Source organism: Stegodyphus dumicola, chromosome 1 (genome assembly GCF_044657685.1).
Source record: "Stegodyphus dumicola isolate Sdum_Otavi_A_Nest chromosome 1, ASM4465768v1".
NCBI lineage: Eukaryota > Metazoa > Arthropoda > Arachnida > Araneae > Eresidae > Stegodyphus > Stegodyphus dumicola.
Genome location: NC_140768.1, coordinates 79,071,585 through 79,085,850, shown reverse-complemented (window position 1 = coordinate 79,085,850; position 14,266 = coordinate 79,071,585). Strand labels below are relative to the sequence as shown.

Below are 14,266 nucleotides of genomic sequence, written 5' to 3'. Positions count from 1 at the left end.
TCTAGGTGCCCATGTTCGGGTACGTTATTCAAAATTTTATGGTTTTAGGTAACGTCATTTTTTTACTATGCAAAAAAACATACATACATGCAGATTCTTCATTATTTAATTTTTTTTTAAATATAATACAGGATGATAACATTTAGCGGCAGCGATTTAAAAAGTAATACGCCGTTTATACTGAACCGACATAAAATACCGTTTGGAGACGCCTTTCTGAGCGAACGCTCCGTTGGTCTAAAAAAACTAAAATAAAATCTGAAAGCTTTCAGATTTTATTTCTTTTTTCTTTATTTTCTGGATTTCATCAGCTGCCGCTGAGGATGATGGTTCGCTAAAACCATCGAAACCAATCCTGTGAAAATTTGCAAATATAACCCTGGTGTTTGTTGTTTTAATTCTAAATTAATGTTTATACTGTTTAAATGCTTGTCGAATGTACCTTGATGATTTTTTTAAAACTTTCCTGGGTCCGACACTGAAAGGTTATGCACTCAGGCTGTTGTGAAATTGATAGATCCGCCAACAAGCCTTACATAGTTTCGGAAATTTCGCCGTCGTCAGGGAATTTGATCCATTGGGATAGTAGCTGATCAGCTTATTCCAGTAGATCAACTTCCAACAAAGAAAAATTATTTTCTATTTTTACTTTGCAATAAAAGGAGTATAATTTAAGTACTATTAAAGAGATAATTAATTACATCACTTATTTAATTATATATCTAATTACAAATACTATTGGAAAGAAGTTGATACCGGATTTATATCATTTTGAATTTTTCTAATTACTAAACATTCGGAAAGAGTTTAAAGCATTAAGCTCCAACTCCACTGAAAAATTGAAAAGACTTGAAAAAGATATCTATGATTAAAATATCCTGTTAATTTATGATGAATAAAAATTAGTCACGTAGCCAGGGTTAAACTTCTACCTGACAGTTTAACATTTTCTAAAGAACTTATTTAATGTATATAATGAAGCACAAACTGTTCTGAGAATATAAAAACTGTAAAGTGTTAAAATCAAGATTCAAATTTGAAAAAATTCTTTCTTCTATGCAAACAACACTTTCAATCTATACTTAAATATGATTCCTTTTTATTTTCTTTATGCATTTTCAGAACACAACCCAGTAAAACTGTGATAGCCGTATCTGGTAGTGGTCGCAAGAAATATCCTGTAGGAATCAGCAGCGTCATATCTGGTGGATCGTTTCTTTCGTCGCTTGGGAAAGATTACTCAGGATCATCTTCGTATGGTTACTCTTTAGGAGGAGTGAGCAACGAAAATGTGATCAATCTGTCCTCCCTGAATGGTCTTGATAGCAACAATGTAATCCAACTGGCACCAGGGAACATCGGAAGCGCAGCAAGCAATAATATAATCCGTTTGTTATCAGGAGGTGGAAAAAGCCCAAACTTAGGAAATAACGTTGTTGTATTAGATGGACACAACTTTGGCAATGTATTAGGATCTAATAATATTTTTGATGGCGGATCGTCTGTTATACAGCTACCATCAGGAGATTTTGGTGCATCTAACCTTCAATTCGCATCAAATGGACTGAATTTTGGAGGTAACTTCGGAGATTTAGAAAGTTCGTTTAGCTATAAAATCCCTCGAGGAATAAAACTTCCCTTGAATTTATATTCAGACAAACCCAGGAGAAAAATCCCGTTTAGATTCCGAGGTCGTAGGATGAGAAGTCCAGACGACATAAATTATTCTCAAGCATCATCACAGTCATATGAATTATTCGAGAATGGTAAGAAATATATGACACAACACAGACCTCAAAACAACATGGCTTATCAACCAAGCAATGCATACAGACCTCAAAGTAACAGACATTATCAATCAACTAATTCACAGACACCTCAGAATAAAAGATCCTATTCAAATAAACCCAATATGGACAATCAAAACAAGCATGAAAAGAAACCTATTCGCGTAGGCGACAAATACGGATTTCGATCCCGATCATCAGCATTAACTGTTGACGAAGCAGCTTCAGAAACATGGTACCAATAACAAAATGAGTTTGCTATCCTTTTCAGCTTAAGCCACGTGTCGGAAACTTTCCTTTTCTGCTTAAGCGATGTGTTGGAAACAAGGCCTCGTCGAAATGGAATGCAAACGAATGTGACTTCCAACCCAGAGAAACTGTCAGTGTTGAAATTGTTAAGGAACTATAATGAAATCCAATGTGCCACAACATCAAGTAACTTTTGTTTATTTATGTAAAAGAACTCAGCTCATCGGTGAGAATAAAGCGAGAATTATGCAATGCTACTAGCTAATAATAAACAGCGTTGCTGACGCAAGTATTAAATTTACAAATGTGATAGAAAAAATGTGTAAAATGCACAGAAATGATTGATTGAAAAACTGTTTCTGTACATTAACTTGAATCATGCATGAATTAGTAAATTTGTATTAGTAGTTTAAGCTCTTCCTTTCTTTTTCAGTTTCACATTTTGATCAATTGCATTACAATATTTTTTCCCTCTTATTATGCATAAAAACAAAAATATTCATGATAAATGCCCTTCTGCAACATCGCTTAAAACACAACAGAGGTATGAAAATAATTTACGATAGATAAGAGAAAGAAGAATATCATAAAAACAGAAGAAAATGTCATAGCAGCTTTTATAATGATGAATAAATGTGTCATTGAACAAAAAGAGACGGAATAGTATAACAGATAGCTATCTATGTACGATGGAAAACTTAGCTCATAAAGCATTCGTTATTAATATGAAACCAATAATTAGGAAGAAAAGGAACCAGTAAAAATTTATTTTGATTGAGGATTGAATCTTGTGGATCAGTTAGATACACGTTTTGAACACCAAGTTAAAGAAATCTCCACCTTTTTCTTCCTCTGTAATTCTTTTCTATCTATAACAGGTAATTTGCTTCAACTCTAACAGAGAAATATGACTAACAGAGTAATGGCATATCTCGATTCTGCTATGTAAAATAACTATCAACTATTTCTCACTTTTGCATTAGTCTTCTTTAAGAGCTATTTCAAAGTTTTACTTCGTCAGGGGATCGAATTCAACACATCTCGATCTACAAACACGTGGTCTGTCATTTAAGTTACGTCTTCATCACTTTCAGCTTCTTCCTTATTACTGCAGGCCCAAAAGTGGCTAAGCGGTGAAATCACTGAATAGTAGTTCAGTCCGGGGTTCGAAGCCTGGCTACATGGGCATTTTCATAGTTTTTCCTATGTGAAACTTCTATACTCCCAGTATTCAGTGGACTGTGATGTAGCCGTTCCTCAATAGACACTAATGCCGCTAGCTTTAAAAGGATTTATTGACAGAGCACACAGGAACGGTTACAAACAAAAGAAATATACATAAAAATGAAACATATACCAAATGGAACATCAAACATTAGAATAACAGAGATATAGTAACCTATCATAATGGCGGCAGGAGGTCGACTGACGTTTTCCCCACTTCGCCACTAGATGGCGTTTCAATAAAATAGTTCGGTAACAGTTCATTTTTATGTATATTTCTTTTGTTTGTTCATGGCGTTGAATAAAAAAGTTGGATTACAGTTAAATAGTTCTATTACATCCTCCCACTCTGATTTCGTAGACGTCTCGGCAAGAAGTCAGGAACTGACATTTGTCTACATTGTGCAGCGGGCGGAGAATCAGATGAATGGGCTCCAGTTTGACGAGCAGTAGATTTAGCGTCACCAGCATCTTGTGCAACAGGTGCAGGTTCGGGTGGTATTACACGTTTTGGGCATCCTCTTTTCTTTAAGGGAACCACTGGAGTTACACGAGCTGAATTCTGAAACTTATTTCGATCTTGATATGGTTTCAAGGCTGAAACATTATACTTGCCGAGAATTTTGTCTGGTTCGTGAGGATCGGCAATATCATAAGTGGTTGGAGATCTTGTAGTCACTATCACATAAGCACCATCTCTCTTCGGCATGAATTAGCAGTTTTCTTCAGTGGACCTTTGCTGATTGGCTGGAGGGTAACCCAAACTTTATCTCCAGGAACGAATTTCGGAGTTTCTCTTCGTTTTTTGTCAGCATATCGTTTCTGCTTATCTTGATGCATTTCGACTCTTTCTCGTACCTGTTGTACATTTCTTGCAAAATGTTTCAAATATGGAGTAATTTCGGGAACAAAATTATCGTTCTTACGACTTTTATATCATGCTTTACATCATCTAAGGTTCGTAACTCTCGTTCAAATTGAAGAAAAGCAGCAGAATGTCCACTTGAATACATTTGGCTGTATTCAAAGCAAACCTTATTAATGGCAGTTTATCCTTCCATGACTGATGGTCGTTACCAACAAGTATTGCTAAACGTGGTTTCAGATCTCTATTCTTCCTTTCAACTGGGTTAGATTGTGGGTGATAGACAGGAGTAAAACTTTGATCAATGTTCCAGATATAGCATAGTTGTTGCATAACAGCACTAGTAAAGAGGGTACCATTATCACTTATTATTTTCCTGGGTAACCCAAATCGAAGGGCGACTTTCTCCAAAAGAATAGTGGCACATTCTCTGGCCGTGGCTTCTTTTAAAGCAAATAGATCTGTCCACTTCGTGGCACGGTCCTGCACAATAAAAATCCATTTTTCACCAGACGGTGTTTCAGGAAGGAGACCAAAAAGATCAACTGACAAGGTCTCAGAACGTTCAGCATAGACTGGAGTTTGAAGTAAGCCAGATGGCTTTTGATTAGAGGGTTTATAACGACAGCATTCGAGACAGCTTTTGACATATTCTGCTATATCCTTTCTCATTCCAACCCAGTAGTATCTTTTTGGTATTCGATAAAATGTTCCTTCAGATCCATAGTGACCGGCCGTTGGCGAATCATGATATTCTTTCAAGATTTCTGCTTTTCTTTTTTGAGGTATAACTAGTTGAGCTTCTTCCTCTTCCGAATCAGGGGAATATCGGTACAAAACTCCTCTGTTCATAACGTAGCCTCTTCCAGTTCAAGTTGCACAGTCTTCTTCTTTCTCTGGATTCTCAAAAGTTTCGATGATCTTCCGAAGATCATCATCTTTTAGCTGTGATTGTCGTAATTCTGCAGGACTAATAGTATGGATTTCGACAGAGACAGCACAGACTTGACAAGAATCTGTACTTGAGTGTTCACAAATAGAACGAGATAAAGATCAGCAATAAAGTTCAATCGTCCAGGAATGTAATTGATAGTCAGATTGTAGGATTGGATTTGTAAAGCCCATCTTGCGAGCCTACCAGTTGGTGACTTTAAAGACATCAGCCACTTGAATGGTTGGTGGTCAGAGGTGATTGTGATAGACTGGTTTCGACATATCCTCTAAATTTGTTGAGTGCCCATACTATAGCTAAGTCTTCTTTTACAATGGTGGAATAGTTTCGTTCTGATGTGGTCAGAAAGCGGCTGGCATATTCTATAGGGTGTTCTTCATTTTTCTCCCCTTGTAGCAACATTGCTCCAATGACTACATTGCTAACATCTGTGCGAATGATAAAAGGCTTCATTCCATCAGCTTGCTTAACTCCTTCACATCCAATCCGCCCGACACGGCCGTACATCGAAACGACCAGAACCGCCCGAAAACGAGATTGTAATCTTCTTTTCTTCCCTCCCCCTAAGGTATGTAGTAGCAAGTGCACTTTCCCCAAATGCATTGTATCAGTTTACTGCAGGCAGCTTGTCCTAAGAGTTTTTTTTATCTTTTGGTTGATCGTGACATTTCGTTGTTGCTTCTTTTGTAGTACAGTGTGCTTTTAAGCTTTAAACAGCAATAAAAGAAAAGTTTAAAAATTTAAGGATTATATTTATTTTTAAACAATTTATTTCTTCCTATAAAAATAACGGAAATAAACAAAATCTCATCCGTGATCATAACAAAGCCGGAAAGGCTTGTTGATCTGACCTTCAGAATAGTTTGATAAAGAAAGGGGTCAAAGGCTAATGGAATCTTTGTCAGAAAGTAAAAAGGATGTCATTGGACATCTTCACACCTATTTTCTGCGTTAACTCTTTCGCATCGAAATCGCCCGTAGCGCCCGTTCATTCAGGCAACGGCAAACCGCCCCAACGCCTCGTTTATTTTCTACCTAGTTCTTTCCCCTCCACGTTAGTGTATGGCTCATTGGTTTCGCGAGTTGTTAAAAGACATGTCAATCATTCTTTTGTAGCAAATAAAGGAGAAATACGGAAAGCTATTGACGTTCGCAGGTGCAATCCGGCCCTAAGGTGAAACTGCACACAACGGATGAATGGATGAAACCGCAGAAGGGGGAAAGGAAAACTATTCCAAGACAAATTCGTAAACACGGGCGTTTTCGATGTCTGTTGAAAACAGATTTGGTCGTCTCTCGATGCGAAAGAATTAATGGACGGCGAGGGGAGGAAATTGCTGTGAAACTGGAAAAGTATTTCGGGCGGTTCGGATATTTTGAGGATACAGCTTAGCGAAGAGTCTGAATTTCAAAGAGTTAAGAATCGGCGGGCTAATTAATTTGGATTTCAGCTCTTGGAAAGAATTTCTTCTTGTGCTCTCCACTTCCACAGTGCTTTGTTCTTTGTTAAATCCGTTAACGGTTTGTCTATTTGGGAAAAATTTGGAATATATCGATGATACCAGGACCACGTTTGTACGAACGATTGCACTTGCTTAACAGTTTTCGGCGATGACATTTCTGCAATGGCAGCAGTCTTGTGTTGATGAACAGCATACCATGATTAGTAATGTAATGGCCTAAATATTTCACCTTTTCACAACAGAAGTGGCACTTCTCACAGTTAGCATTGAGCTTGAATAACGATAGACTTTGGAAAACTTGTTCTAAGTCAGAAAGGTGCTTTTCGAAGCTAGATGACAGCACGATGATATCATCTAAATATGACAAAGAAAACACATTATTTAGTCCAGAACGGAACTTATCTATCGATCTAAAAAAAGTGGCAGGAGCGTTTCTCAATCCGAAGGGCATTCGGGTAAATTTGTATGTACCAAAAGGAAAAACAAAAGCAGTCTTATTTTGATCTTTTTCAGCTACTCTCACCTGATGATAACCTGATCTCAAGTCAATAGTGTAGATATAAGGTGTCGGTTTTGCTTCACTCAACAAATCATCTATCAGTGGCAAAGGATAAGAGTCTGGAACGGTCTGAGCATTTAGGTTACGATAATCAATGCATAACCGTACTTTTCCATCCGCCTTGGGCAGTGGCGTAACTAGAACTCTAGGGCCCCTATGCAAAAAATTTTCCTGGGCCCCTTTCCCAATAAATTTATAATGTGCTTAAAAATAAATTTAGAAAAATTTTTTTAATGCAAAAAGTTAAAAAAAAAAAAATTAAGGATTCCAGGAGCCAAAGTTTTCCTGATGATTTTTATCACATCTGGATTAATTGTTAAAAAATAAAAGCACATTCTTAGGGAACCAGTTGAAAGGTACGTAACATGAAGAAAGAATAAAAATGAAAATAATTTCCCTTGACCAACTGGTAAAATGAAAATTTGCTATAGTCTGGGTCTTTGACGTCAGATGATTTTAATTCAGTTACTTAAGACTTTTTGTGTGAGTGCGAGAGACAGATTTTTCTCTCCTTACACTGAGATGCATACTGATAATAAATGAATAAGTCTATATATAAAAAAGGAACATGTCAACGTATACCATTAAGAAAAGGAAGAAAGCCTGGATTCGCGGAGATTTTTATATAAAATTCAAGAAGTTTTACATACTAATGTTTTAAATTTTTATATAAAATCTGCGCCTATCTAAGTTTTCTCGCTTAAGTTAGCAAACTTATAAATAATTAGCTATATTATAAACCGACAGGCAAGATAATTGATAAATGTACAGAAAAGCTATTACATTAATGTATAGTACTCTGTGGTTTACTCACCTTACGAACATGATTTATGCAATAATATACAAGTAATAAATAAGAACTTTTATAATGTAAATGATACATTTGTTAAATATAAAACATATTTATCATAAACTTCGTAAAGAAAACTATTTGAACATACAATTTTTATAGAAAATATGTAAAGTTTTGTTCCGTCTTTTTAAAAAAAACCTTTTGGTACATTAAACTACTTTAATACATAATTTTTATAAAAAATATGAATGCTAAAAGTTTTTACTGTTTCCTTTTAATTTTCCTCAGTCCGTACTGCTCTTCATCTCTAATTTTTCCTCCCTCAAGAAGTGTAATGATAACACTGGTGGCCAAAATTCATCATAAAGAAAAAAAAACCCTTCTTTTAAAATTTGCGTTTCCTAACCGTCAGGCAACAAAAAGAGCGAAGTTTTGAACTCTCTGCCTTCGAGAAGAATAATTGGCTGATCTTTAGAATATGGTAACTGGTAGTTTGGCGACATTTTGGAGGCGATAAAGGTTACTACTTGGGACTTTGGTAATAATGTGAGCAGTACTCAGTTCCGATTACGCATTATTTTGTGTGAGGGAAATGAGAGATCATGGGATATGTCATGTGATATTAATGGACGAATTACGGTTCTTTAATCGGAAAAGGGGGGAAGTTGGAAAAATATCTGTGGCTGTATATTATTTTGTATTAAGCTTCATTGTGTGTTGTGTGAAGTAGGGTTGAATAATTTTGGGATTGTATGGCGCTGTCTAAAGTGAATTCTAGATTTTTAATGCGTTTGTGTGATAATTCAAAAGAATTGGTTGAATGGTGCATGAGTGTAGGTTTAATTGCGGATAAGTATGAATGTCCAAAATGTGGGAATGAAATGAGATTGTGTGAAAGGAAGGATATTACTGATAAGTTTGAATGGCGGTGCAAGAAATCTGGTGAAAATGGACATTTTGTGAAACGGAGTGTAAGGAAGGGTACGTGGTTTGCTGAAAATCGTTTGAGTATGGGTGAGATTTTATTGATTTCTTGTTATTGGGTGAATAGATTGCCAGTTGACTATTGGATTTCGGATTTAGAAATTAGCAGTATGACTGCAGCTGATTGGAATTCTTTTTGTAGGGAAGTGTGCGTGGATTTTTGCGAATCCATAATAAAAGTGTATCCACCATGTAAGCAAGTTCTGAAGAAGATTAGGTAAGTTAGTATTTTTAATTATTTGAGGATATTATTTTTATGCATCGTTCTAAATGTAAGGTGGAAGTAAAGTAATTTGGTATTATTGGGAAAATTGTTATTAGCAATGATTTAATTTAAAGTAATTAGGATTGTAAGGTAATTTTTATTAATTTAATGTATGTGCTTATTTATATTTTAAGTAGTGTTTTTGAATTTAATTATATTTTAATGAAATGATAGTTATTTTGTGAATTTTATGTTTGTAGGAATTTGGTATACGTTTTAGTTGAAGTAAACGTGCATGGGAATAATTTAAATATTTGACACTAAGTATTTGTAATGTTTGCGGTATGAATTCGTTGGTGACGTTTATAATATAATAGATAATTAAGAGGTAAAAGTTTTTGGATATTTTATTTATTTTATACGTGGAAATGTTCATATTTGGAAAGGGTATATACTTTTTCGTTATTAGGTAATTTCATATATGTTCTTTTTAACGGGTTTAAAGATTCAGAAAATTGTCATGAATTTTCGTGAATTTTTTCTAATTTATGAGAAAAAAGCAGTGTACATGAATATGGTGAAGAGTGTGCGCAATGCCATTTTTGTGCAATTCTGGGATTTTTTTTTTTTAAGTAAAAATAAGTCGACGTGTACATGGTTTAGTGATATTTTAATTAAATGATAGTTATTTTGTGAATTTTATGTTTGTAGGAATTTGGTTGAAGTAAACATGCATGCGTTTTAGTTGAAGTAAACATGCATGGAAATAATTTAAATATTTGACACTAAGTATTTGTAATGCTTGCGGTATGAATTCGTTGGTGACGTTTATAATATAATAGATGAGTTACAGGTAAAAGTTTTTGGATATTTTATTTATTTTATATGTGGAAATGTTCATATTTGGAATGGATATATACTTTTTCGCGATCAGGTAATTTCATATATGTTCTTTTTACCGGGTTTAAAGATTCAGAAAATTGTCATGTATTTTCGTGAAATTTTTCTAATTTATGTGAAAAAAGCAGTGTACACGGATATAGTGAGGAGTGTGCGCAATGCCATTTTTGTGTAATTCTGGGATTTTTTTTAAGTAAAAATAAGTCGACGTGTACATGGTTTATGTGTATGTGTTATTTTGAAAAACGCGTAAGGAGTATGGTATTGTGCACTTTTTCCCAATTGTGCAGTGAATATTTGTCATGATTAAGCAGTTTTGTTAGATAAAATTTCTAGCATAAGTGTAATTCGGCTAGTAGATTGTTGGAAGAAGTGTTCAGTAGATAAAAAGAAAAGAAACATGTCTTTACTTCGTGAAGACAAAATGGCGGCGGGGAAAAAAAATAGAGAGTTGCTGTAGGAGAGTTGATCGCCAAATTTTCGCCAAAAAATCGCCAAGTTACCATAATCTAAAGATCAACCGAATAATTTGTTCGGTGCGAAGTACCTCTTTTTCAGATACCAAACCATCAGCGAAAGACACCTGTAGTGTTGTCTTTTCAAATACTGGATCTTGTTTCTGCAGAATATGATAGAGGGATTCACTTGCGATTGAGTGACTAGCACCACTGTCGGCGAATGCTGTACCGGAAACGCTACCAATACTAATTTGAAATACAGCAGTCCGAGTGGAAGATAAACAGAATTGGATTTGGATAGTGCCCAAATTTGATGAATTTGAAGTCTTTGGGGGGTTACAGTCTGGTCATTTAGACTTGATAAAACCAGTTTTTCCGCACTCATAGCATGTTAAAGGAGGTCGCTTTTCTTCTGTTTGTTGCTGACCACGATTTGAAAAGGTTTTATGAGTCCCTTGTACGTCACTTGTTCGATTTTCTACTTTGTGTTTGGATGGATTAGTCGGTTTGTAAGAATAGTTCCACCAGCCAGGAAGTTGAGTTTTATAGTTCGTATTTTTAACACGTACAGCTTCATAATCATCCAATTTCTGTACTAATTCAGATGAACTCTTTATTTTCCCCCAAGTATCAATAAAATGCTCCTTAACACCACTACCGACTCTTCTTTTAAGCTGATCCGTAAGGATTAAGTCTGAGTGATTCAAAGTCTGTAACATCGAGACTATGAAGCCACTCTTCGAGATAATTATTTTATTTGTAAGCAAAATCTTTCCATAAGGACCCAGGGTGTTTTTGGTGTGTGGTAAGTTTAATTCGAAATGATTCACCATTTAATTTGAATCTTTGTAGCAGAATCTTCTTGATGTAAGAATAATCTTCTAATTTGTCTTTTGGTTCTCTTAAAGTAATTTGTGAAATGTCTATAGGCAGAAGAGGTAGGAGATGAGTGATGTAATCTATCGTGTATCTACTAAGTGTGTGTTGCTTAATTAGCTTAATATTTTGTTAAGATTAAGATTTCGAAGAATTGAGCTTAAATATAAAAGCTTATGGTAAGACATTTATGCATGTTTTGCTATGTAGTAAACAATTGTTTTATATTAACTTTCTCACATTGTCTTTCAAAAATTTGCAGGTAGGTTGCAATGTCAGAAGTTCCTGTAAATTTAGGGATTAGGTGTTGAATATTTGTTTCAATAGCTGCATTTGAAGCAAAGGCAGCATAGTTAGGATTTGAGCTAGCAGCTGCCCGGTTTAATTTTAAACGTTCCAATTCTAATAAAAGTTCTTGTTCTTTGCTTTGACGTGTCTCTAGATCATTGCTTTCACGTTGTTTTTGTTGTCTAGTTTCGATTAGTTTCTAGAAGATTCTTGGTAAAAGCTTCATCATAAGTGTCAGAATTGACGATAGATCTTATCTCAAAACTCGCATAGTATCGTTTACAATGAAGCCCAGTTCTGTAGCGAGAGTTTTTAAATCCTCTTTCCGCGCTTTGGCAAGATAAGCCATATTTATATGAGAGGTCAGGGGGGAGGGAAAGATGAAGTTGAATTTGTTGTTATTTCGATTTTATTCACAATACAGTATTTTAGAATTAATAATTATACCTTTAAGTAAAATGTATATACCCCTATTAAACAGCATGTATAAATGTAAACAATAATACTCGCAAAATTTATTATTTCTGAGTCGTAAAAAATATCATAAAATGCCCTCATAAATTCAACTTGTATCAAGAAAATAACATAATAAATTGCTCAAAAATTGTTTACTACTTAGCAAAACATACAAAAAGTCTTACCATAAGCTTTATGCTGAATTCTTCGAAATCTTAATCTTAACAAAATATTAAGATTATTAAGCAACACACACTTAGTAACACTTTTACTTTAATTAAATAGTCATTCGATTTTATTCATAATTATTTTCTTTCGCTTCAATAAATATTTTTCAAGATATTCATTCATTAGAGGAAAACAATCGTATTTTCTTAAAGTATTATACTATAATCATTTTCTCAAAATGTTCGTCGAAAGATAAATCAACACGTACAATATTTTATTTTATGTAGAATAAAACATTTAATGAGTAAAAACCAGGGGGGGCCCAAGAGCGATGCGCAGTGCAGGGAGAAAGTTATGCCACATACGCATAACGTCATGTGGGTGACAGCGTTAGTTCTTGGCGTTTGTTTACTTTCGTTGCATCAACAGTTTGATTTGATTTGTGTTGTTAATTTGCTATTATACCTAGGCGGAAGTGGCAAATTGTGTTATAGCGTTGTGTCGGAATTATACACGTTAATGCGTTTTTTGGCGGAAAACACTCTTTACAACCAGATAAAATAACTATTTTTTAATGAATTTATGTAGTTTTCATACATAACTGTGATGTAATTTTACATTTATTTTTCATTTTACTGCTATTTTACATTTAAATTGAAAAATTTCTCATTTTAAATCATTTTTTTTATCAAAATCTTCATTTTGTGTATGAGACTTACATCGTAGTGAGATATTTAAACTCATGTCATGTTTACCAATACTGAGTACCTGAATGATTAGTTAATAAATTCGCGTATCCAACTTCATTCACATGTTTTGGTTACTTTCTTTACATCCCAAACGGAATTCTACGTATTGAAGCAGCGTCTGGGTTAAGCTTTGAGAACTAAGTAAACTGATACATGCCTCACCGTTAGGAAAGAACAATTTCTTGACCTCACTATGATGCAAACATCGAATGAGTGAGTGACATATTTCTTTCAGTGTTATTTAACTGATGCATACAGGTATGTGTGATGTAATTTAATTGACATAACTTACACATGCTTGAACCTGAAGGAAAACAAATCTGTGTATAATGCTAGAATAAAAATAGCGAAAGAGTAAGTAAGATATTCTGTTCAGTGTTATTTAACTGCTGCATATGTTTTAATTTTGATTCCATATAACTTGTTTTTAATTATAAGAGAAAGAAAAATAATTCAATATTGAACACATATTTCGAGTATAACAAAAGTATTTTAAGAAACAACCTTATAAAAATGCATTAGTAATTAAAAATATTTAATTTGTGTACAGTCTGAATTTAAATTAAGATGTGGTGGTGTATTTAATTATGGCAAAGCACACTAGGGCTATCTGCGTAATAGGTGTGATGCCTTTGTGGAGGACTTTCTCAGGGAAACTGGATCGTATACACGTTACACATGAGGAAAACCACGAAAACGCCCATGCAGCCAGCCCGTTCGCGGGATTCGGACCGAACTACCAGTGTTCAGCGACTTTACCGCTCGGCCGCTGGTGGGCCGAAACTAAGATGTAGGGCAAGTTTATTATTATTATTATTATTGTGCGTATATGTGTAAGAAAATGTATTTTTATTGTTCCATTTTTAATGTATGGAAGGAAGAATAGGATGCCAATATCGAAGATTATTTACTAAAGCAAATAATCACGTCAGGATAAATGTTATATAGAAATCTTGGGAGTGTAAGGGATTATAAGAGTACTTTTAGATTATACTGAAAATATATGCACTTCTGCTAAAATCTGAAGTGAATCAGTATGAAGTGATTTTTCACTTTAAAAAGAATGTGATAAGTATACTATTTAAAAGTATAACGACGGATATTAAGAAATTTGTAGAATTTTATGGTATTTAAATATGAATTTGTTAAGTCAAATCTTTTTATGTATATTTTTTGCTTGAGATATGTAATTTAAACTGAAAATCACGATCATATATTTCTCATGGAATGTCAAAGTTCATTTGTATTAAAAAAAAAGTGCATGAGCAATGAAAATAAACAGAATAATAC

General features: G+C 34.3%; 1 protein-coding gene across 1 annotated transcript in view; it reads left to right on the top strand.

Moving 5' to 3' along the window:
- LOC118190429 (uncharacterized) overlaps positions 1 to 2,449 on the top strand; it is a 41,919-nt gene extending 39,470 nt beyond the window's left edge. The window contains exon 3 of the mRNA XM_035361133.2: positions 1,123 to 2,449. Coding sequence (XP_035217024.2) covers positions 1,123 to 2,032 — 910 coding nt within the window. The 3' untranslated portion in view covers positions 2,033 to 2,449. The remainder of the gene's footprint in view (positions 1 to 1,122) is intronic.
- Positions 2,450 to 14,266: the final 11,817 nt, after the last annotated feature.